At 38.1% G+C, this 23,212-nt stretch overlaps 1 protein-coding gene across 2 annotated transcripts; it reads right to left on the reverse strand.

Moving 5' to 3' along the window:
* Positions 1 to 87: 87 nt before the first annotated feature.
* On the reverse strand, positions 88 to 23,204 carry LOC306984390 (uncharacterized protein). 2 transcript variants are annotated; one of them, XM_079585700.1, is made up of 9 exons: positions 23,064 to 23,204; positions 18,714 to 19,038; positions 17,178 to 17,500; positions 13,098 to 13,245; positions 10,615 to 10,732; positions 9,353 to 9,394; positions 9,187 to 9,228; positions 5,416 to 5,647; positions 88 to 1,811 (listed from the first exon to the last, which is right to left on the reverse strand). In XM_079585700.1, exons 3-9 carry the CDS (start codon positions 17,347 to 17,349, stop codon positions 1,594 to 1,596), a joined length of 972 nt encoding a protein of 323 aa, XP_079441826.1. In that variant the 5' UTR covers positions 17,350 to 17,500; positions 18,714 to 19,038; positions 23,064 to 23,204; the 3' UTR covers positions 88 to 1,593. The 2 variants fall into 2 exon arrangements, 1 of the variants encoding a protein (XP_079441826.1); XR_013794530.1 differs by having other exon boundaries at positions 1,402 to 1,811; positions 9,353 to 10,515; positions 23,064 to 23,185.
* Between the last annotated feature and the right edge of the window lie 8 nt (positions 23,205 to 23,212).

A 23,212-nucleotide genomic window follows, 5' to 3' on the forward strand; every position in this document is an offset into this window, starting at 1 on the left:
TAAAACAACACAAGTCTAACATTAAGGTGTTATATTAAAAACACTGCGTGTTATGAAAGCTCTGATGACACTCTTACAATTAATTTGCTATAAACGGTTTTATTGTGGTTTCCCATCTGGCTTGTCAGCCTTTCTCTAACTAGCTCTGGTTTATTGTGATCAGCAAGCAGAGGGCAACCAAGAGTAAAGCTCACTCTACAACCAGACTACCAAAAGCAGCTAAAATACTCAATGTGTGCAATATTTACAATCTATATGATTTGTAAGCATCTTTCATTAATGATGCACTGTAATTTATTGCGCAAAAAACATTATATATTCTGAATGAATGTGCATTGATGAGGATATGAAATGTTCTTGGCCGCATGACTTGACCTCAGATGACTCCAGTAAATGCTTGTCATAAGCACATGTTGAACATAAACACAGCCTGAAGCCTGTCCAGCCACCGAGGATAAAATTGAAACCAGAGGCAGAAGGGGGTTTGATCATTTTATTACAGAGGCAATATCCCACACTTATCCTGAATGTGTGGACAGGACATTCAAGCCTTACACAGAGTAATTATATAAACTCTTCCAGATCACAACACGTAAAAAACCCAACATTATGTGCAAGCAAATGTGACTGTGAGAAAACAATTTACATGAAGGTGACAACAGCCCTACTGACGTGATTACCAAAGACTGAAAACTTAAATACAAGACCAACAACCTTCAAGTAAAGGTCTGGCTAAGAGAAGAAGAAAAAAAAAAGAAAAAGAAAAAACACATGAAACCAGCAACAGAGAATTGATAGACCAATATATCAGCCAGGCTGATTCATTAGCCAATATTTGGCACTGTTTAGAGTAGTGTCAGTTCCAAAATGTAGCTTTATCAGTGAATTTCCTCGTATTTTTAGTGAATTGAGTAAATATTGTGTAATATACGTATTCATTTTAATTAAGCAACTTTCTGTACATCTTAATTGCTACAATTAAATAGTAATTTACAGTAAATATGGGCATTATATTAGCCACCCTGCACTCTGATATTGCATTGGCCAAAAACAAATATATATGTATACCATTTGACCACTTGTACAGAAATCGGACTTTTCCCCACTAAAACGTGACAGCCTTAATACACACTCTGGCCTTCGTGTTTTGAGGAAGCAACATATTAAGTATATAACGGACTGATTAAATTTGGTTAAGCATGATTAGTTTTTTTGGAGTTATCTCAATCTTATACTGTTAATTAAGATTTCATGTGACCCTTTAAAACAGAAAGGCACTTGTAAATACGCATCTGAGTGCAGTTTAGTGATACAGCCAGGTCAACAATATTGCCGAATGTTTGAGCGATGGAGCAATATGACTGACGTTTCATTCCTGCTGATTTCTTCTTTTTTTTTTTACAAATCACTCATACCATGTAAAAAAGAAACGTACATCAATACTGAAAAAAATCATTTCCTTTCATTAATTTGGTAACTAAAATACTCAAATTCCTGAGAGAGGCTAAGCACCCACACCCTTCAAATGTAGCTGATGACAAAGCCCCCTGGCTAGGTGTCCTGATTGTGGCGCAGGGTTTGGTCCCTTGTCGATTACCTGAGAGAGGGTGCGGGGCGGAGTCTCAAGTGGTTAGGCTTTTCCGGGATTGGAGGTTTGTTGGCACGGGGTGGCGTTTGGGAGGCCGGAGACTCACTGGACACACTGAAAGTTTTCATGAGCTGAGCAACCCGTCCTCGTCCCAAACAGTTCTCCTCAGCTACCTCGGACCCCACATCCACCCGTTTAGAGGCGGCGACCACTCGGAAATCACCTGTAAATGGAGTAAGAGTGATGAGACAAGGACTTATGACCTTCAAGGTCTGTTTTCATAGGTGACGACTTCAAAACATTCTCACAATCGTCCTCTCCCACACCACACCTCTCTTCTGCCCTTTTCCCTCACTCAGTTTTTCACTTCTCTCCGCACTCTCTTCTGCCCTTTTTCAGCCTCTTTTCCTTTTTTCCATGGCTACAGACTGCCAGACCGGAGGTCGTCGGCGCAGGAAGTAGAGCAGGGACGCAGCTGGGTGTAGTTGGTGTGTGTTTGTGTACACTGTTATGGGTGCGTAAGAGTGTGCGGTTATACTGTGTGTGTGTGTGTGTGTGTGTGTGTGTGTGTGTGTGTGTGTGTGTGTGTGTGTGTGTGTGTAATTGAGAGATGGAGGGATGGAAGATGAGGAGAGGAGGGCCGCAGGGATGGCGGCGGAGAGCAGACAGACGCTGCTCAGACACCAGAAGGCTTGAGGAGCTGCTTATTTTTAGCCACGTCCCCAGGGGACACAGATGTGTGAGTGCGTTCGCTCTTTCGCTCGCTCTCACAAACACATATACCCCTTCTCCTTTACACACACAAACTATGACACACATTTTACCCCTCACAAACTCTTTCTCCTAAAAACGCTCCCACACGCACCCTGAAAGAGACCCACATGTGGCTGTGTCAGTGGAAATGTCCCAGTATTAAATAAGAAAACATCAGCTTTAAAGACACAAACTGAATTGGTCTCACTTTAAGACCTTGTATTTTTTCTTGTTGCTTTTTTTTCCTTCTCTTTCTCTCTTTAACCTTGTATTAGGTCTCATTGATTTGACAAAAAATCTTAATACTTGTAGAAATACTTTAATAGCATACATATTTCTTTAAAAAGTAATCAGAATGAGATTTTTTTCATTCAGAAGATCAGAAGGAAAATAATGTAAACAATTTGAATGGTCCTTCAAAAAAAAGTATATACTTTTTTTTTTAACATATATATATATATATATTATAAATATTTTATTATCTGCATCTGTCTGTCATTGTGTTAGCCTTGTATTTATGGTCTACTCCCTGTTATATTTAGAAACATACATGCATACAAGTTTAGCATAAAAGGATAAAAAAAGTAAAGCAAAATATATATATATATATTTTTTTTTTGGGGGGTGAAATATGACCCAGGTTCATGAGATGCACTTAACTAAGTCACTTGCTCCTCAAGTTCTGCCCTATCTTCTTCTTTCTGCCTTGCCTTCCTTCCCTCCCTCCCTCCCGCTCTCTCTCTATCTCTCTCCCTCTCTCCCTCCCTCCCTCCCGCCCTCTCTCTCTCTCTCTCTCTCCCTCCCTCCCTCCCTGTGGCCCCTGACCTGTGGTTCCTGTGTTAATGTCCTCTCGCCGCACTGCGTGGGCCTGCCACTGATTGTCTCACTGTGTTGTGTGGTCGCCACGGAAACCCTGGATAGGCTCCAACGACTGAGGCGGACACTCATGCGTGCACAGCGCTCTTACGCATACACACTCTCAGAGTCACACTCGTGATCTAAAGCTGTTTGTTCCACCGCATTTTCCACGCCCCACTAGTAGTCCGTTCTGTGTCCTACAAACACACATGTGTGTTTGCGTACATGTCTGTGACTGTACGTTCACACACTCACACACACAGGTTCCCTGCTGTTAGCTGACACCAGCGTAACGACTACGCCTCTCTCTCATCGCTTGCCGCCGTTTGCTGTTTTCCATCCTCCCACAACCCCTCTAAACCTGAGACACTTTCACAGAGCTATCACTCCTCCTCAAAAGCTGAAACCAAACTCTCGGTCCAGACCGGCCAAAACTGCCCCTGCCGGCCTCACCATGCAATCACTTGTGACAAAGCCTGTAAGCACCTGACTGCAACGAACCGAACAGCAAAAACTGCTCTCTGTTTGCCCCGTCAATAACTGATGTGTGTGTGTCTGAAAACAGGAACGCATTCAACGGGATGTTTTCAATTTCACAGTCACCATATGTAGACAGAACAGATGAGCCACACTCACAGCCCAGCGCCTCTTAAAAGCACGCTATCTCTTTAAACGCCCCCACCTCTGTGAATGGGGGGGGGGGGGGGGGGGGTGAGTTAGAAGTGGGGCAGAGGGCAGAATTCCGGAGCAGCACGTCTGTGCGCTGAGCCAGGCCGCAGGGGGGTCACGGCTGCCAGGGGGAGGTGGGGAGGGGGGTTGAGCGGAGCGGAGGCTGGGGGCCCTGTCACTTATCAGCTCCGGCCGAGCGTCGCCCAGGGCCAGAGTCGGGAAGCAGCGCTGGAATGTGTGTCCTTCCCTCTGAAGGTGAAGAGAAGGGACACACACACACACACACACGTGCGTGCATGCAGAGACGGAACGAGCAGCTGTGGGAAGCTGTTGCTTTCACGCACATGCCAGGATGAACATACACGCTACTCACACACATTCCTGTGACTTACGCGCTCTCAAGCCCACTGCAAAGTTAAACATTCACAAATTAAACATGCTCATATAGATGAACACAAATGCATATCCAAGTGTATATCCTAGAGATTTGTTTATTTATTTTTTACAAGCAACAAAAATATTCTAGATCAAAAATGTGCTCGATTACCTTACCTGGCCTAGGTAATTGTGAGAGCTATCGGGGAGTTTATAGGCTGCATTTCACTTTTGTGTCCAGCAGGGGGAGTCAACAGAAACCGCAGAAGTGAACTGCATGTAATTCTTAATAATACACACTGGATGGCGTAAGTTGAGCTTTTGGAGTAAGTCATAACATCTGTTGAGGTGGTTCACAACACCAGGAAAGCGTTCAGAACAAATTATCATATCCTGGGTGTTTTTTGTTTGTTAGTAATGAGCAAGATATCATTTTTGGGACAAACCAGAAGAGCAAATGAGAAACCAAAGAAAATCTGACAGATTTCAGAGACACTAGTTTTTTCCTTTCACCCTCTCTATTCCTTGCAAAGACAGCTATGGCATGCCAGATCAAAAAGACTCGTCTTTTCAGAGAAATGTTATTATGCAAAAGCAAATGGATGAAACTCGTGAAGGTTGAAAAGAAATGTCCGACTCATTTCACCCTAAAATAAAAAATTAAAAATTTGGATATTATATTTTGCATCCTTATATTTTCAATGATGATTCTCATTTCCTGACCTGTAGGGAATTTAAGACTGGATTACAGTAAAACACTGTTAAGAGTTGTTTTTAATTAAAACACATATTTATAGGCAATGTAGCAGATTAATACCCTACCATAATTCAAAACAAGATTCATATTTTTATGAACAAAAATCTGAATGGTCCTGCAATAAGCTTTATTATCTTTTAGCAAAATTAAATTCTTTTTTATTTTTTTAGGTGAAATATGACCTTGACATTTTCTTGAGGTCAAACATTTTCAAATTAGATGAAATATCTCACTGAATCAGTCATGGAAAACCAGCGATTCAATGAGAGACAAGTGTGAAGCCAGTGTCAAATAAACAATGTATATGTTCAGATTAGCACAAAATGGATCAGCATAAATTCCCCCTGAATATAAATAAAAACAATTCACACACAAACACATATGGGAGACTGACACACAAACACCCGGCTCTCACCTCTGTTGATCTGAGGTTTGGGGGTGTCTTGGGGATGGAGTCTGGAGGTGTCAGACAGCTGATTGGTCGTCGTGTCCTCAGTGTCTGTATAGACAGGTCTGCTGAGAGCTGAGGGTGTCGGGAGGCAAGATCTCGAATGGGCCCGATAGCAAATTGAGGACAATAGTGCTGAGTCATCCTTTGAGTGTCCTGACTCAGCCTCCTCTCTGGACTCCTGAGGCTGATGGGATACCTGCCACAGAAACAAAATACACCATTTATAAAAGTAGCACACTGGATTGAGTACCCTGCTATAGTTTTAAACAGAGCACTGTTAAAACGTTCAATAGAGGAAAGGGAGGACAAAAACACAAATGAGATCTTGTTAATATCTTGATAATTGTGTGTAGACCGCTATGAGATTAAGGAGAGCAAATGGAAACTTGAGCTTTTCTCTGGAGAAACAGACCACAGCAATTTCACATGTTGCCTCTAAAGTTTCCAAAAAGATCTCCACAATGTCACAAATATGACCTGGTCTATGGTAATCACTTTAGGTCAACAGCATCTCATTTGTCTCTTTTTTTCTTGAGGAAAACATTCCATGATTTTTCTCCATTTAATGGACTTCAATGGCAACCAAATATTCCAACGTTCAAAGAAGGTTCAAATGTCCGTCTCAATGCAGCTTCAAATTCTCGACACAGTCCCAGTCGAGAAATAAGGGTCTTATCCAGCGAAACGATCAGTTATTTGCACCAAAATATATATATATATATTATATATATATATATATACACACTTTTTAACCACAAATGCCCGTCGTGTACCATCTCTGAGATGCATTGCGTCATCATGTTGGAAAGGTCACACGTCACCTCATCTAAGTTATTTGTCAGTGTACTTCAGTTCAAAAAGGTAGGGAAGGGCGAAAAACTCCATCTCATTTTCTCCTCCAACTTCAAAATCGTCCGACATCTTTGTTTTAATTTATTAATTTATTTATTTATTTTTCGTGACCTTTCCAATGTGATATGTGGCGCATCTCAGAGATGATACAAGAATTTGTGGTTAAAAAGTATATATATATATTTTTTTTAGAATATGACAGATCATTTCGCTGGATAAGACCCTTATTTCTCGACTGGGATTGTGTCGAGAATTTGAAGCTGCATTGAGACGGACCTTGAACCTTCTTTTGAACATTGGGATAGATGGTTGCCATTGAAGTCCATTCTGTGTAGAAAAAAGCCTGTAATGTTTTCCTCAAAAACCTTAATTTCTGTTCGACTGAAGAAAGACAGACATGATATCTTGGATGACATGGGGGTGAGTAAATTATCAAAAAAAATGTTTGAACTAATCCTTTAAGACAACACCAAACAATTGGTATTTTGTAAAACTCAAATTCTGGAAATGTAAAGATGGCTTCAGGCTGTTTATTTGACATTTCTTACCTTTCCTTTATGAAAAAAAAAATAATAATAATTATATATATTTAATTTTTATTTTGGGCTATTTTATATTTTATTTTAGGCTGATGTGTATATATATATATTTATTTATATTTTATAAATAAAATATAAAATAGCCCAAAATAAAAATTAAATAACTTGAAAATGATCTAAAATTAAATGCCCCAAAATAAAAATAATAATAAATATAAATGGCTAAAATGACTAAATAAAATGGACCAAAAGAAATATATAAAATATACATTTAAATATATATATATATAAAATATACATTTAAAATATATAAATATGTAATATTATATATATATTTTTTTTATTTTTTTTTGATTAAAATATCAAAAATTGCCTAAAGTGAAACAGTATTATAAAATAAAATACAAAACAAAATAGCTCTGGAGTGGCCAAAGACAGCAGATATTGCAGGCCTGGACTGTAACGAGCACAGACCGCGTTTAGTGTTTACACACACATACGATGGAACAAGAAACGTGTGATGTGTGAGGACTTGCCCTGCCCAGGGGTTTGTTAATATTGAGGAATAAATCTGTTGTGAAAAGAGAGAGAAAAGTGGAAAAAGAGGCAAAGAGGGGTCCCTGCCCAAACCCTAAGGGACAGTCCCACAATCCCATCCATCTGTGACTGACAGGCGCGCCGTCTCGCCTGCTTTAATTCCCTGATCAACTTTATCAACCATCTGCTCTTGAAGAACTCAGGGACCCAAATCAGCCCCTGGGCTCTCTCAGGTCCTCCTGCAGCGCACACACACACCCTGCCTGTCCTCATACTCTGACACACACACAGGCCACATACTGAGAGCAGTACTCCATTATCTCCTTCAGCGTTCCTTCTCAGTCTGCATTTCCGACGACCTAAAATACATGCCTCGCCTTATGCAATGCATGTTTTATAAATCTCAATCGATTACAGGCTTACATGCGTTTTATATTTTAAGTTAGTTTTATTCCTCTTTGTGTAGGATTGATATAAAAACACAAATTATCGGGTTGCTCATGAATATTAATTACAGGGCATGAAACTTGGACGGAATGCTTGCACACTCGTCTAAGACTGTTCAAAGCACATGTCGTGTTCAGCTGCTGCGGGGTGGAAGGGTCAAGAGCCTGAAACAGGTGTGATCAGAGTGGCAGAGAGCGACAGCTGAGGGTAAAAGGGTCTCAAGATGAGAGCACAAGGACAGCTGCTCTGACCTCAACCCCTCTACCCAGAGCCGTGCGCCTGAACAGACCACCAACATTCCTATGCACCGACACCATGTTTACACTGCATATGTTGGGTGACGTGACAAATTTAGATTGTGTGTCATATATATAGACACACACATATACCCATTTTTAATAACAATATTATCAGAATATTTCTTTATTAATTTAACATCAAATTTTATTATCAGCATAACAAAATTAATAGAAAAATGTAATTAAATAATTTAAATACAATAAGGTATAATTATAATTATTTATAATTTCCTGATATTAGTGCACAATGGTGCAGAATAAATATTTCTTACTCTTTTTTTTTCTTCTTTTTTTTCTTTTAAGTCACCATGAAATCAAGATGGGCCATTCTTATTTATGGAATATTGCAGTATTATAAATTATTTATCAGTGCAAAAAATCATGTGCCTTCATAATCTATAATTAAGGCCACGTTTCGACCGAGCTGTACAGTACGCAATTTTTGCCGTTTCCATTGTCAGAAGTTGTGAATGGTACCCTAATTCCGTACCGTCCCGAATCGTATTGCAATATACTGTCCTGTACCGCTCGGTGGAAACGAGGCATAAGTCCTGCCCTACATTTTTTTTCTTGTTCGAGAAGCTGTTTCACTAAATGGAAAAGGGCAGAGACAGAAAGAGGGCAGAGAAATAATCCCAATCTGTTGATTCGCTCTGTGTTAAATGGCAGCAGTATCAATGAACAGTGGGCATAAGATCCTGGGACTTTCCAGCGGCCTCTGGTGTAAATGAGATCTCTGAGGTCATACAGCATATCACATCAGGCCAATGAGCCTGCGATAATGAAAAATGACTTGAAATTGTGAACAGTGTCAATTCCCTGTACCAAAACTTTTATACATGCTTCAATACAAGAGAAAAAAAAATGGTGTATATATTTAACATTTTGCTCTGCTCTCATTGGTAATACCATGGTATTTCATATGTACATACCATGATAGTGTCCAAAATTAAGTTTCTTACAATTATGTTTTTTAACAGCATATTTTTATGGATTAGGTATTCGTATTTAAAAACAACTCTACACATTACTAAACTAAACACATGAAACATGGTACTTACATTATCTGAAGGTGCTGCTGGCTTTTCTTCATTTGCTGGCATCTGCAGGATTAGGAGAAGGATTTAGAAAATGTAAAAAAGAATGCACTAATTTTTAAGTATCATCTTGTAACAAAACATCTCACTCATTGCTGAACATCATATCTGCTGCAACACCAAAACTCACCTGTGGAGGCGGCAGAGTCCTTAAGTCTTTGTCACTGTTGTCCTGTGAAAACAAGAAGACTGAGCAAAACTCCACACTTCTACATGTCATTTTATCATTGCAATCTCAAAAGTTGACAATGATATTAGCCGGTCAACTCCGATATTAGCCGGTCAACTCCATGATCCGTTCAAAATCTGAAAGCCCTTTTGGGATGGTGTTTCTGTGACTAGAATGCGGCCCTTCACTAATTGGCAACAGTAAGCCACATGTGTTGAGGTACAGGGACAGATGCTTGTGTTTAGCAAGTAGAGGATCATAGTGTGGTGATACTGGCCAGCACATCTTCTCCCAGGAGTGTGTTCACTGCGCACGTTGTTGCCATGGAAACCCTAGTGCGAACCCCCCCACCCACCCACCTTAGTACAACAGGAAAGAGAAGGTGGCGAGATCTCCACATATTAAGTGAAAAACCTGGATAGACAATTTTAAAACACTTTTGAGGCTGAGATCCTGATCATGCACACACACACACATACATTAATTAATTAAAGGTGACATCACTGCACTTTCATACTGTATTCTAACCTACAAGTGACCAAAAAAAAAAAAAAAAACTCCCCCTATTTCTACTGTATAGTTATGGGTGGCCCCACCCACTCTGAATTCTAATTGGTCCAAAAATCATGCTCTTCATAACGGTGCATTAAATATAAATTCAAATGCGTTTTAATCACGTCGCACAATAATTTCATGTTCAAATTCACATGGTAGGAAACTTGTTGAATCATTCATGGTAAGGACACATTGTTACTGCATAAGTTGGACTGTCTGTCGGTTCAAAATGTCATGGACGTCAACTGGCCACACATAGACGGACATATTGATACATGAGCAGAGAGAAGGAGCCGCAAAGAGCCAAGCAATGAGAGAGTTGTTGTGCCTGAGAGATGGAGAGGTGGGTGGGTGCGTGTGGGAGGGTTTCTTTTTTTGAAAGGATGAAAAGGAATAATGGAGGAGAACGGAATGAAAAAGGGAGGAAAGGGGAAAGGAAGGCACGAAAAGAGGGAGAGATGGAGGTTGTGATTTATTTGGCTGTTGAACGATGACTCTCCCTGTGGAGAAAGTCCGTCTCGCTGCCCCTCGGCTGTGTCCGAGATTAATGGCGGCAACAGGAAGGTCACCTACACACACTCGCACACACAGCCACATGAAAACACAGTGGCACCAATTTAAGAGTGGAGCAAACGTGGAGGTAAACAAACACCCGCACGTGAACACACCTTAAAGTTCAGCTGAACTCCTGAATGTGCTTTAGGAGGAAGGTTTTCTCGTCCTGATCGTACAGGTTCTGCTGATGTTCGGTTGGTCAAGTTGCTCTTCAAAGTGCCGGGCTGGTTGCTTGAATACATTAAAAGACACGTGGAAGCACAACAAATGAATCGACGCCTTTCACAAGCAAACACGTTTTCATGATGACACAATGTTGAGACAGTATTTCTTTGGAATAATCATTTACAGTTTTGCTCATCTATGCAGATTCTGTTTTGCATTTGGTCAGGAAAAAGTTTTACAATTTTTAAACTAAATTTATTTACACTACTGTTCAAAAGTTTCGGAACAGTAAGATTTTTTTCTTTGAAAGAAATTCATAAATGTATTCTGCACGGATGCAGACATTGATCAAGTATAATTTTTAACTTTATATTTACAAAGTTTTCAAACATTTTTGCAGAACAATGGTTTTCAAAATTGATAAGAACAAATGTTTCTTGAGCAGCAAATCTCATTTAGAATGATTTCTGAAGGATCATGTGACACTGAAGACTGGAGTAATGATGCTGAAAATTCAGCTTTACATTACACTTTAAAATATATTAAAATAGATACTTTAAAAAAGTAATAATAATAATACTCTTTTTACGGTAGTTTTTGCTAAAAAAAAAAAACAGCCTTGTTGAGTAGAGACTTGTCCTCATTTTTAAACCGTATTGTAAATTATATTTATGACACACTGCATAATCAGGTAGTAAAAACATTAAAATATCTTTCAGATTTTCAGGAGTAAAATGAGCAGATTTGTTTCAGCATTATATACCATCAAACTAAACAACATGGTGTTCAAATTCCATGGGCTTGGGGGCCAAAGGTCATATTTGAGGCCTGAACCTTTCTGCATTAAAACTTTTTTTTTTTATTCGAGGTGTAGCACATTGTACATTTCCCCCCCGTTTCACAGACAAGGTTTCAATCTAGTCCCAGCTCCTCATGTTTGAGTTGTTTTAAAGGTGGGGTAAGCTGTATTTGAAAAACGCTGTTTGGAAGTTTGGACCGACACAAGAACAACAACAAACGTGTGTAGCCTACTAGCAGTAGATGGCGGTGGAGGAGAGAGAACGAGCAAGAGGGAGATTTGAAGAAAGACTGCAGAAATAGAGATGAGACAAAACAAAAGCTTATAAGAATATCACTGGAAAATTAAGGGTCATGATCAACTTTAGGACCCACGTTAATATTAGGCTTTCCAGTGCTGGAGAGATCTAAGCGGGAAGGCCTGAAAACAGACCCGGACGTTGCTTTGATTTCGCTCCACACGTGAGTAACACTGGGTTTGAGTGTCATTGTCTGGAGCTGCTGCGCTGTTGGCTTCAAACAACAAACTCTTGTTTGTAATTACTCTTGTGCATGCATGTACATTTTTTGTGCTTTCTGAACATTCGTTCATCATCTGCACAAATAATCATCTGAAGCATTATTTTGTTGCGCTTCTGCTATGATAAACGGACATCCACTCTTGGATTGCGTGTGTAACGGAGGCCAGCTAGTGAGTCACGCTGACGACCGCTAGATAATGCAGTGTTTACCGTCATTGTTAGTGCACAATACTTGCATGCCAGGGGATTAGGGTTTGAGGGTGCATTCACATCTGTAGTTCGGTTTATTTGGTCCGGACCAAGGATGAAAAATTATACTTTGCAGCATTTTTCAGTCACGTGACAACATCCACATTACTTGTTGGCCAGATGTCTTGAACGCATTTCCAGAACTGCACTTCGATTAGTCAGAATTAACGTGCAGGGAAACGTGAGTTTTTGAAAGTTGGGACCTAATATGGTCATCAGACCAAACTTCTATGAGGCTCTGCTGGTGAACGCTGCTGACTACGGTAGCTGGTTTAGTCCAAAAATGCGCAGTTCTTTGGCAGTTGGGTCTGTTCAAGGTCGGATCACGTTCTCACCACAATCAAAGTTTGTGAGTTTGTTTGAAAGTGTACAGAGACCTCCTCGTATGCTTGTTTGGTCCGCACCCGAGTGCGATTGCTGCATTCACACCTGCCCAAACTAACCACATCAGGCACCAAGGGAGACAATGAACTCAAGTGCGATTCAACCGAACTAAATGAGCCAGGTGTGAAAGCACACTGAGACTCACTCAGAGCAGGGCGGTTAGGGTTGGAGTGTGAGTTTTGGAGGCAGAGCAATGAAGAGGGGTGCGTTTCTTTGGGTTGATTTCAAATATCAACAATGTCCAACAGCATTTTTGAAATATAGCTTACCCCACCTTTAACTGAAAGCAACTTAAACCAACAAATCGTATAACATGTCAGTGCAATTGTTTTGTCTCAAGATGCACACCATTAATGTTTTTTTCTAAGGCATGTTTATGTCCTAATTTAACTAATGCCTACTACTGGCTTAATCTAAGCCCTGTCTGTGAAACCAGGCCCCAGTGTTTTTGTCAGTTTAAACTGAAGTTGTGTCCATACTGTGAATTGTTGAGGACGCTGGCCGTTTTTCTCTCTCCAAAACCTGAATAGATGATCTTGGATGACTTGAGTTCATCCATCTCTCCGATGACAATGACCTGTACGTCTCCATCTCTTCCCAGCAGCCAGCTGACACTCTTGCTATGAGCTTACAAAGGGAAAGGAAAAAAAAAGAAAGAATCTTAGTGGTTGGTTGGCCTAGTTGAAACGCAACAAGCCTAGTTGAATGATCATCATTTACATATTTAAATGTACTATTATACATCATTATTTATCTATTGTGTTTCCTGAATGCACTCAGCCATAACAAGACTCATTTTTGTTCAAAAGAAATAGTGTTTGTAAAACAGTTTAAGGCTACTTATTGGATCTATAAAACTAAACGTCATATTTTATCACTACACATTCTTATATGAGGAGCTTTTTCCTTTATGAACTACTTGCCAAGTCTTTCCAACAAATAGTGCAACAAATTTAAATTCAGAGTTAGTTACAAAAGAAAGATGACGCATAAGAGAGACGAAAAATAGGTCTGACAGCAAATAAGGAAAACCCTCCCAAGATGAACTGGTTCTTCATGCAGGCCCTGTGGCAAAACAACAAGATTCCAGTTTAACAGCCTGACTGACACACTCGCGATCCCAGTCAAGACAAAACTAGCATCAAATCTAACAGTCTAAAACTGCCGCAAGAGCTAAAAGGACCATGTGATAAGCAAATGAACACAAACCAAAGTAAAAATAGCAACCATTTGTTTTTGTCTTTCAAACATATCAGGTTAGCCTAACAAAAAGGTTTCAGTAATAGATAAATGTTTTTGCTGGTTTTATTACATAATGTATATAATGATTCCTGCCAGTAACTTGATTTTGGTTAAAGCTAATGTTGGTTACAACATATTAAATGAGACTAATATATACATTTAAGGCATTCAGTGCATTAAAAGGAAAAAGGTAATTTATTCTCCATATTTTAGCAGCAGCCAACAAACTGCTGTATTTTTATTAATATTAGTAGTGTTGTAGTACTGAAGTCCGTCTTAAGTCCGAGTCCCAAGAACATATTTTCAGGAGGATTTGGACCCGGCCTAGACTTCCACTCAAATTGATTCTTGACCTGGTCATAGAAAATATGGTCTTGGACTCGGACTTGAGACGAGTGCTACAACACTGATAGTAATATTATATTATTTTTATATCCACATTGATGACAACAAAATAGCATATTATATATACAGCATTTAAAGGAGAAGAGCTTTTTACTCGACACCTTATAGCTAGATGCTATCTATGCTAAACAACATACACTATCGTTCAGTTTGGGGTTGCTATAAAGTTTTTGAAAGAAGTATCTCATGCTCAATAAAGCTGCATGCATTTATTTAATCAAAAACACAGTTAAAACAGTAATACTGTGAAGTTAAAATTTTCTATATTAATTCATTTCAAAATGTAATTTATTCCAGTGATGGTAAAGCTAAATTAACCTTCAGAAATAATTATAATATGCTGATTAGCTGCTTGAAAATGGTTATGCTGTTTAATTTTGTTTTTCGTGGAAACTGATTTTTTTTTCTGGATTCTTTGATGAATAGAAAGTTCAAAAGAAGAGCATTTACTTGAAATAGACGTATTTTATTGCATTGTCTTTACGGTCACTTTTTATCAAATTAGTACATTCTTGCTGGAAAAAAAAAAGATAATTACTTTTTCGAAAGTAAAAAAATCATCAAAAAGAAAAATCATATTGACCCCAAACGTTTGAATGGTAGCGTTAAAAAGTAAGACTAAGAGCAAAAAACTAAGTTACAAGACAAAACAAACATCATGTTTACAACTATTGATAATCAGACATACAATCTGTGTCTCCTCCCCACATTCTCCCTTTCTCTTCCTCCTCAGTGTGTTTTGAGTGCCTGTGTTTCCTGTATACTTCCTGCTTTGCTGGCAGTCATGTGTGTGAGGGAATGGAACTTGGCCTGGCTGAAATTTCCTTTCTTGCTCTAAAAACTGGGTCAGTAACAGAAATGTTTCCTCTGGCCTGTGTAGCCAGCCTCCAGAGACTCTCCTTATTGTGATTTTATTATCGCGTTATATTACTGTGTAACAGAATCTTGAATGACTTTTGACATTTTAACCACTTTCCTAACAGGAACCCGTCTATAAGACAGAGATTGCACAGTGGCAATCAAAATGTTGTATCAGTACGTCTTGGGGAAACCATTGACCTGCAAGAACAGCTGCCATTGTCTAAAGGAGATAGAGGACTCTCTGTTCTCCTCTGAGGTCTGAAACTCAGGGACCCGATAACAACTGCTTTGTTATTAGCCAAAAACGACTTCCTCTTGGAGTTACACATGTCAACCTAAATTGTTTCAGTGGTCAGCACATTATCTACTGCATGAACCCAAGAAAATTACTATACTGTGGCCTCGAAGAGTTTTTGGACACTTAAGCCTCACTTCAAACATTAATTTCATGGCAACTTTTTCAAGTTTTACCTCATTGACTAATCTAGTTGAGGAAGATCTGTCATCTCTGATCTTTTTAATCCATGAAAGTTCTGGCCCTTCCAGTAACAAAGCTGATATGCCAGATTCCATAACTTTTCTGTATGTCTAACCAGTTTAAACCGGGTTGTAACTTTAGCCAAGCAATGCAAAGTTTCATTTTTGATTCTTTTGTTTGCCTTTTCACTGCTCTCCAGCTCTTTCGCCGTTTTACAGATACCCTCTATCTCTTAGATGCATTCCTCTCATATCTCAGCTGTTTACTTCTCCCTCTTTTAGACACTTGTCCTCCTCACGCAAGTCTCGCATGTGTGACGTCTGAGACCCTTGAGTGTTAAGAAGTGGTGAAATTGAAGGGGAATCCCCATGTTGTAAATTATTTTTGACCAGATGTTTACACACTGAGAAGATCCTTTAACAAATATTAGCTTCTATTGGTCATGCAAATTTTCCATTGACGTCTTCTGCTCAGTCAAACTATTGTAAACTTGTCTAGTCTTGAGTCTGTCAGTGACAGATGTTCCCAGCGGAAGCATCAAGCTCTCGTCTCAAACAGATTTCAAAGCACTTTCTTTTGTCCAAACATCTACGTCCACCTCTACAAGCTTATTAGGACTTCACAAGACATTTTCCCATGAAGTCTGCAGAACCACAGTGGCGGACCGTGTTTTATCAGCTCGGCTATTCTGTCCTGACTGAGTCATGTGCCACATTAAGATTCTGACCATATTAAGTCATTTAAAGTCAGCAATAAAAAGGCCTGGTATGATGTTTCCAGCTTTCTGTGACCAACAGATGTGGGAACAGAGAACGCACTGATTAAAGATCTGCACTAGCGATTTAAAGGTCCCACATTCAAACCTCAAAGCCTTGATCTAAACAGATACTGATGAGTTGCTGTATGACCATGTGAATAAGAACTTTAACTTCAGAAAGACTGTCCCTCTAATAAGTAAACTGTATGTCTTTTAGAGGAGAGACATAACCAGTCAGAAAGGCGCATGTCTAAAACTATTATTATTATTTAACAGTGTTATCAAATGTTATCATCACTACCACCCTCTTGCTTTTTTCCCTGTGGAACAAAACACTTTTTTTTTTTTCCATTTCATGAAAATGCATGCGGATTAAAGGCTGTCAAGTTTAATTTCTGAATAATAATTATTATTAATAATAAATTATTATTACTATTAATAATTTGACAAAATAAATACAAATTAAAAATGTGTAATAAAAATTTAATAAAAATAATAGATTATAAATAAAATATAAATAAAGTGTAATAATAAAAATGACTAATATAACTTTTTTTTTCTTCAATTTTATCATGATCAATGATAACTGTGCTTATGCTCTTATCCAGTAGTAGATACAGAGGAAAAATTGTAGCACTGATTAAAGATAACAAATCTGCAAATTGGTTAAAAGTTTTGAGAACTAAATCGAATACAAATTTGTAAGCGTAATTAATTGTATTAAAAGTTCTCAGAGAACTCGCTTCAATAAGATGCACAGATCACATAACATATCAATTTTAGATTGCATCGGTGCGTTATAAACCTAGTTCCCACCTGTCTTTGGTTTGGGTTTGAGTGGTTCCCTCTCCAGCTTCTCCTCAGACTCTTTCCAGCGTCGCACCTGCTCCTCGCGCATCTTCAGGAAGAGCGTCTTCTTCTGCTCGTCGTTCAGAGCATCCAGCACATCCGGGTCGATGTACATATCATTCAAGATCTGCTGCAGCATGGCCGTGTGTGTGGTGCACCAGAATAGATCCTGAAATTCAGCAACAGCCCTTCAGAACGAGGATGACGGTGGTAAAGACGATGAAGCCCAGCTCGGTCCGTTCACCACACACACGCTCTCATCACTGATCAGCAGCCATCAACTGGACACGCTGTCACAAGGAATGACAGATTACAACATATGGAAGCAATCTGATCTCTTTAATAGTTTGTTTGCCCTTTCTCTTCCTGTGCAGTTTTAGACTTTTTGTGTTTTATTTTAAATTAACAGTATGCCAATAAAGGTTCTGATCTCTTTCTTTCTTTCTTTCTTTCTTTCTTTCTTTCTTTCTTTCTTTCTTTCTTTCTTTCTTTCTTTCTTTCCTTCCTTCTTTCTTTCTTTCCTTCTTTCCTTCTTTCTTTCTTTCTTTTATTATTTGTTGATAAAATGTTTTTAATAATTACCATAACTAAATAAAGGGGCTGTTTTTAGATTTTTTATTTTTAGAGCTGTTAACTTACTTTGAAGATATTAATTAAATATATGTAATGCATTTTACTCCAAAATGTATCGAATTTTATATAATTTATATACTGATATAATTATCTATTTTTAAAACTGGGCAGAAATCATAACATTAGATTTTATAGTTTTATAATTATTTAAACAATGATTTAAAACAAATCTATTTATTATTATTATTATAAAGATTTATACATGTAAAAATAATTGAATAATAATAGGTAAAATATGATACACGGTCAACATATCACAAAGTTTTAAAATAATATTAGTATTACTATAAAGAATATTTTAAATAAAACAAACAGCTTTAATATAATGCTGATATCACACTTATGTCCTGACACCGAATAAACAGAAATCAAATCAAAATATGTAGCTGCTTTTGCATTTTAGAAAGGGGGAATCATCATATTTGGTGGTCCTAGGTGTAATTTCTACTCAGACACGTGGTTTCCTAGCTCTTCTTAGGCCTGACTGGGGGATTCCTGAGGAACGAAAGTTTACTTCAGTTGTCAGCAGCTCCCCCTTCCTTTCACAATATAGGCTACTTCTGCTCTATTTTAACATTGTCTTATTTTGGCCACAGCTGAACTAGCATGCCATGACCTCTTTAAGAGAGACAGAGGTCTACAACTACAAAAAAGTCTGAGATCCCATTATATATACACAAGGGGGAGGGAGGTGGGGGGAGAAGAAAGTACCACCACGACAACAGCAACTGAGACAAAAGAGTTGATGTCTGCCTGCCTACACATTTAATAGACTGCAGTTAATGTCTAGAACCAGAGAAATACGGTGGCAAGTGGAAAGAAAGTTGGAAAGAGAAGAAAAAAAGCCTGTGTGAAGTCAAATGTACTCACAGCTGGGTGCGGACGCTCCACGGCAGACTTTAGTAAGAGGGAGAGTGAGTGCCTGTGTCCTTCTTGCCTTTGTGTATAACTTAGCTGGTGACATCACAGCATTCCATAGTCTCTCTCTCTTTTTTCTTTTGCTCTCTCTCACAAACGTACATTACACACTGTCCCTTGCCTTCGCACAAACACACACTTCCTTTCTTTTCCTGCAACTCTCTTAGGCTGGAGGGAAACTCAGGAAGCAGACCTCAGCTGTTGGCACCGCAAACGAAGTAGCAGCATCCTGTTTTACAGAGACGGGAGAGATTTTGGGAGAGAGGAGGAGGGGCGGCTAAAAGGAGAAGAGAAAATGACACAGAACTTCACTCTTGAGCAAAAGAATTTCCACAGAAACACTCATAAGGACCTTCAAATTACTCAGCATCTTTTAAGGGCCAAAAATAAAACACCACTGTACGGTATTTGCTGAAAAATAACGCACTTCCCCTCTCTGAAATTTTACCAATACTTCTAAATCAGTAAATTAACATACAGGAATTGCATTGATTTACAAGCTATAAGATTGTTCGTTTAAAAATGCAAAAAAAAAAAAGAGAGACGTTGTTCATGTATAAAAGACATTAAAAATACGCATTAGATGTTTTACCCTAATCACACACAAGATGGCGCCCGAGTGTTTGTTTATCTTTACCGATTTTATTAAAGGGTACAGTGATACATTCGGTTAATTCAAAAATAAATAAATATAATAAGTCCCTGATTTTTTGTTTGGTCACATAAACTTCCAGTCATATTTGAAATGAATCCCGCCACTCTGGAATTTAGTTTCTCTTGTTTTTAATTTCATCCTTCCCTCTCAGTTATTATTGGGTCTATTGCCAATGACAGCTTTTATCTGCAAGTATGTACCCTAAAGAAGATGATTTTCTTCTGCAAAAAGAAAAGGCAGACTGCCTTTGCTTCGTCACGGCTTCAATACTAAAGTTTAATCAACAGCGCCATCTACTGGTTTAACGGTCAGTTATGAATGGACAATGTTAATTTAAGGATTGTTTACCCCCCAAAAAAGGGAAATTCTGTCATAATTTACTCACTCTCAAGTTGTTCTAAACTTGTACGACTTCTGTAGAACACAGAAGAAATTCTGAAGAATCATTGCACAGGTCTTTTCAAAACATTTCATTGGAACCATGATGTCAAGATAAACATTTTTTTTTAAAAATCATACTCTAAATTCCAAATAATTTTAAGTCATAATACATTTGTGAGAGTAGTAACACCTAAAATAGGTCGTTTCCCCCTCTCTCTCTTGAAGCGCTAGGCTTCAATAAATTGTAGTTCCAATCTTGACAAATTTGACGTCAACAGACAAAAAAGTTCTCACTAAAGTTCTCCTGTCTGAATATACAGGATTGAGATGATGAGATTAGAAGATGCAGCAGATGTGAAACCAAAATGTCAGTCTGTTAATCACATCAAGCTATTGCATGACTTCAGAAGGCTTGGAGTCATAAGGACTTATTTTATAATATTTGATCGTCTTTTTTAAGTTTGACAGGCCCAGCTCCTTATGTAAAAATAGAGGTAACAATATTGTGTCACAATCCAATTGTATCGCAATACAAAAATTCAACAGCATGTATCATGGATCGGTTTTGTGTATAGTTCACCCAAAATAAAAATAACTGTTAGAGATAATTAAAGTTTTAGTGCCAGTATTTAAGCTACTATAATGTTGAATACAATGTATAATAAAGCAATGGGGGAATATTTGTGGGCCCTGATAATGCCAAATGTCTTATGTTAGCAGTAAAAAGTGGCTTACATTATTTTAAATATACCTATACCTTTAAATATGTCAGTAACAGAGTGCAAGCATATTCATTTAAAATAATTTGTATTTTCAGCTTCAGAATCATGAATATTTTTTTTCTGGTGTCACTATTGTCCTGTGCATTGGGTTATCAGCACCAAGTTGAAGCCTATTCATTTACACACACAATGTAATATCAAATTTAGCATTTTAGTCAACAGTAGCCTATTTTTTGTTAACCTTTTATAATGTCTTGGAGTATGACAATAATATTGTATTGTGAGCTCAGGATTGTGATATGTATCGAATCGTGACATGAGGGTTTTGTTACACCCCTAATACAAAACAAATGAAAATTTTTTGTCTTCTAGCTTTTTTTTATGTAACGTCTATTATGTTGGCATAGCTTTTTATTCATTTAAATGTTTATATCTTTGTCGACAACGTTTGTTTATATACTGATATACAGCCGAAAATTTGTCAGCATCTATTTGTGCAATTTTTAGAGTTAATGCTACATCTTTAGTGCTTGTTTTCCAATGTTCTTTGAAATGTTCTTATTGACATTTCAGAATTACCACGCTTATGATTCAGCTCGGATATTAATGTTTTGGACTGCTCCTGGACTGTTATTTTCAAGGTCAACCACTCATCCCTTTGAAACAATATCTGAGTGGAATACATTGAATTGAATGGAAAATTTCTGTATTTTCAGCCGCAAATTACTCATATCAAGAATAACAAAAAATAATATTGAATAGCTACTAAAACCATACCAAATATGTGCTGATTATGTATCAACAAATAATCAGACTTCAATATAATCAATAAATAATATACATTTTAATATCAGGGTCAACAAATCTGATTTAAAAAAAAAAGTAATTTAGATAATGTTGGGATATGGCAAAAGTGAAAGTTAAAGACTATTAGACGTCTGACCAAATTAGCTTCTTATAACTTATTGACAATATTCAGCCAACAGATGGCGCATCTATCAGATCAGAAAAACTGAATGACTGTCAAAGGGACTTTATTAGCTGTCTAAAAGAGACATTCAGACAGTGTGTTCAAATGTTCAGTCCATCCAGTGTGGAAACTATAATTCAGGCTTGTTCACATTGTTGATCTGGTCCTTAAAGACACTTAAGACTGAAGCACAGACACTGTTTGCGGTTTCCAAGAAGCACAGATGTTTAGAAATAAGACCAATACGCTAGCACAGATGTTTAGAAATAGGACAAATATGCTGTAGGTTCTTCCAAAAGTTCAAATATACTTCGTTTAAAGTAGTTCACACAGAATTTGAGTGCCGGCTATATGAAAACTGAGACTTAAATTGAGACTATGGCTGCCGCAATATGAAGAAGCAACTGACTAAAGACTGGACTAAACCAGACAAGGCTTCTGCTCAGGACAGATAACCCAAAACTGGCTCCTTGATGAAAGCACCACACCCGTCAGTGGTTTAACACAGAAGTAGGTCACTACTGACTCACATGAGGCACTAGTCGAAGTCCTAAACATCTGGACACTTTGAAATGGATAACCACAAAAAAAAAAAAAAAAAAACAGAGCTTCAAACTTCCTGAAGTGTTTGAAATTGCACTGTTGAAATTGTGCTTATTTATTATTAGTCTATTTTTATACTATGTTCATTAATATTATGAATTAGATATATTTTAATATTTTTAGTTTTCATTTTAATGTTAGGTTTCAGTAATAATTTTTTACTGTTTTTGTCATTTGTATTTTAATGGCTCTAAAAGGTCAGTTCCCATGGCAAAATGTTCTAATTTTCGTTTAAGTTTTCATCTAATCATTATTAGGGCCCAAGCCTGGAAAAGGCGAAGGCCCTATTGTTTTCCTTAGAATTATTCTTTATTATTATTATTCTTTATTATTATTATTATTTTACTACCTTTTGGGCACTTTTGGTGGCCTTAACGTGCTCAAAAACTCTTGTTATTATTATTATTATTTTTTGCTTTATCTGGAGACTCCTGGGCCTCTGGTTCTACGTTTACCATGAAATTAAAAATGTCGCAGTAAGCATTTAAGTCTGAAGATGGCGCCAATGACGTTACTCCAAATAATAGTGTTGCACCGCACGACTCTGACAAAAGTTGCGTTTATAATGTAACGTTACCTAAGCGTCAGCTTTGTTTACATCGGTGCTCTAACTGTGTAGCGTGAAAAAACTAAACTTATTCAAAAATTAACCACATAACAGCAGCGATCATTAGACTTAATGCTGGCATTACAACCACCCTGTCCGCGCGAAGTCGACTTTCTCTCGAATAAATTATCATCAGTGAAGCTGTCCAGTTCATGGGTGTTACAATTGCCATAGAGCATCGTCATGACTTGCAAATTAAAACACTTCCAACTGAGAGTTTCCATGTGCGAAGAGGTAACACAAAACACAGACAGCGCCATGTAACGTTAAACAGAAACATTTGACGGCCTACGCGGCAACAGTTTCCCTGTTTTAACGATTCAATTTGTGGCCCTACCAAATATCAATGGCGTTTATGCAATACCTTGAAAAAGGTCAGTTCGCATTCGCGTTCATCTCAGTCGCACTTGCTCCGCAGGTGCAGCAGGACACGAAATAAGCGATATGTGAACGCCGACTTTTGCAGCCTGGGTTTTTAAACCAATCACCTGGACCTAAATGCCACGTGACTAA

Source organism: Phoxinus phoxinus (genome assembly GCF_949152265.1).
Source record: "Phoxinus phoxinus genome assembly, chromosome: 17".
In the NCBI taxonomy this organism is placed as follows: Eukaryota; Metazoa; Chordata; class Actinopteri; order Cypriniformes; family Leuciscidae; genus Phoxinus; species Phoxinus phoxinus.

What these genes read in the sequence shown, in the direction of transcription:
- LOC306984390 (XM_079585700.1), bottom strand. Translation starts at nt 17,349, where the DNA reads ATGCTGCAGCAGATCTTGAATGATATGTACATCGACCCGGATGTGCTG. An exon ending in CAAACCCAAACCAAAGACAG is followed by an intron (nt 13,246 to 17,177) that starts GTGGGAACTAGG and finishes TCCCTTTGTAAG; the next exon opens with CTCATAGCAAGAGTGTCAGC. An exon ending in GGACTCTGCCGCCTCCACAG is followed by an intron (nt 9,229 to 9,352) that starts GTGAGTTTTGGT and finishes CTAATCCTGCAG; the next exon opens with ATGCCAGCAAATGAAGAAAA.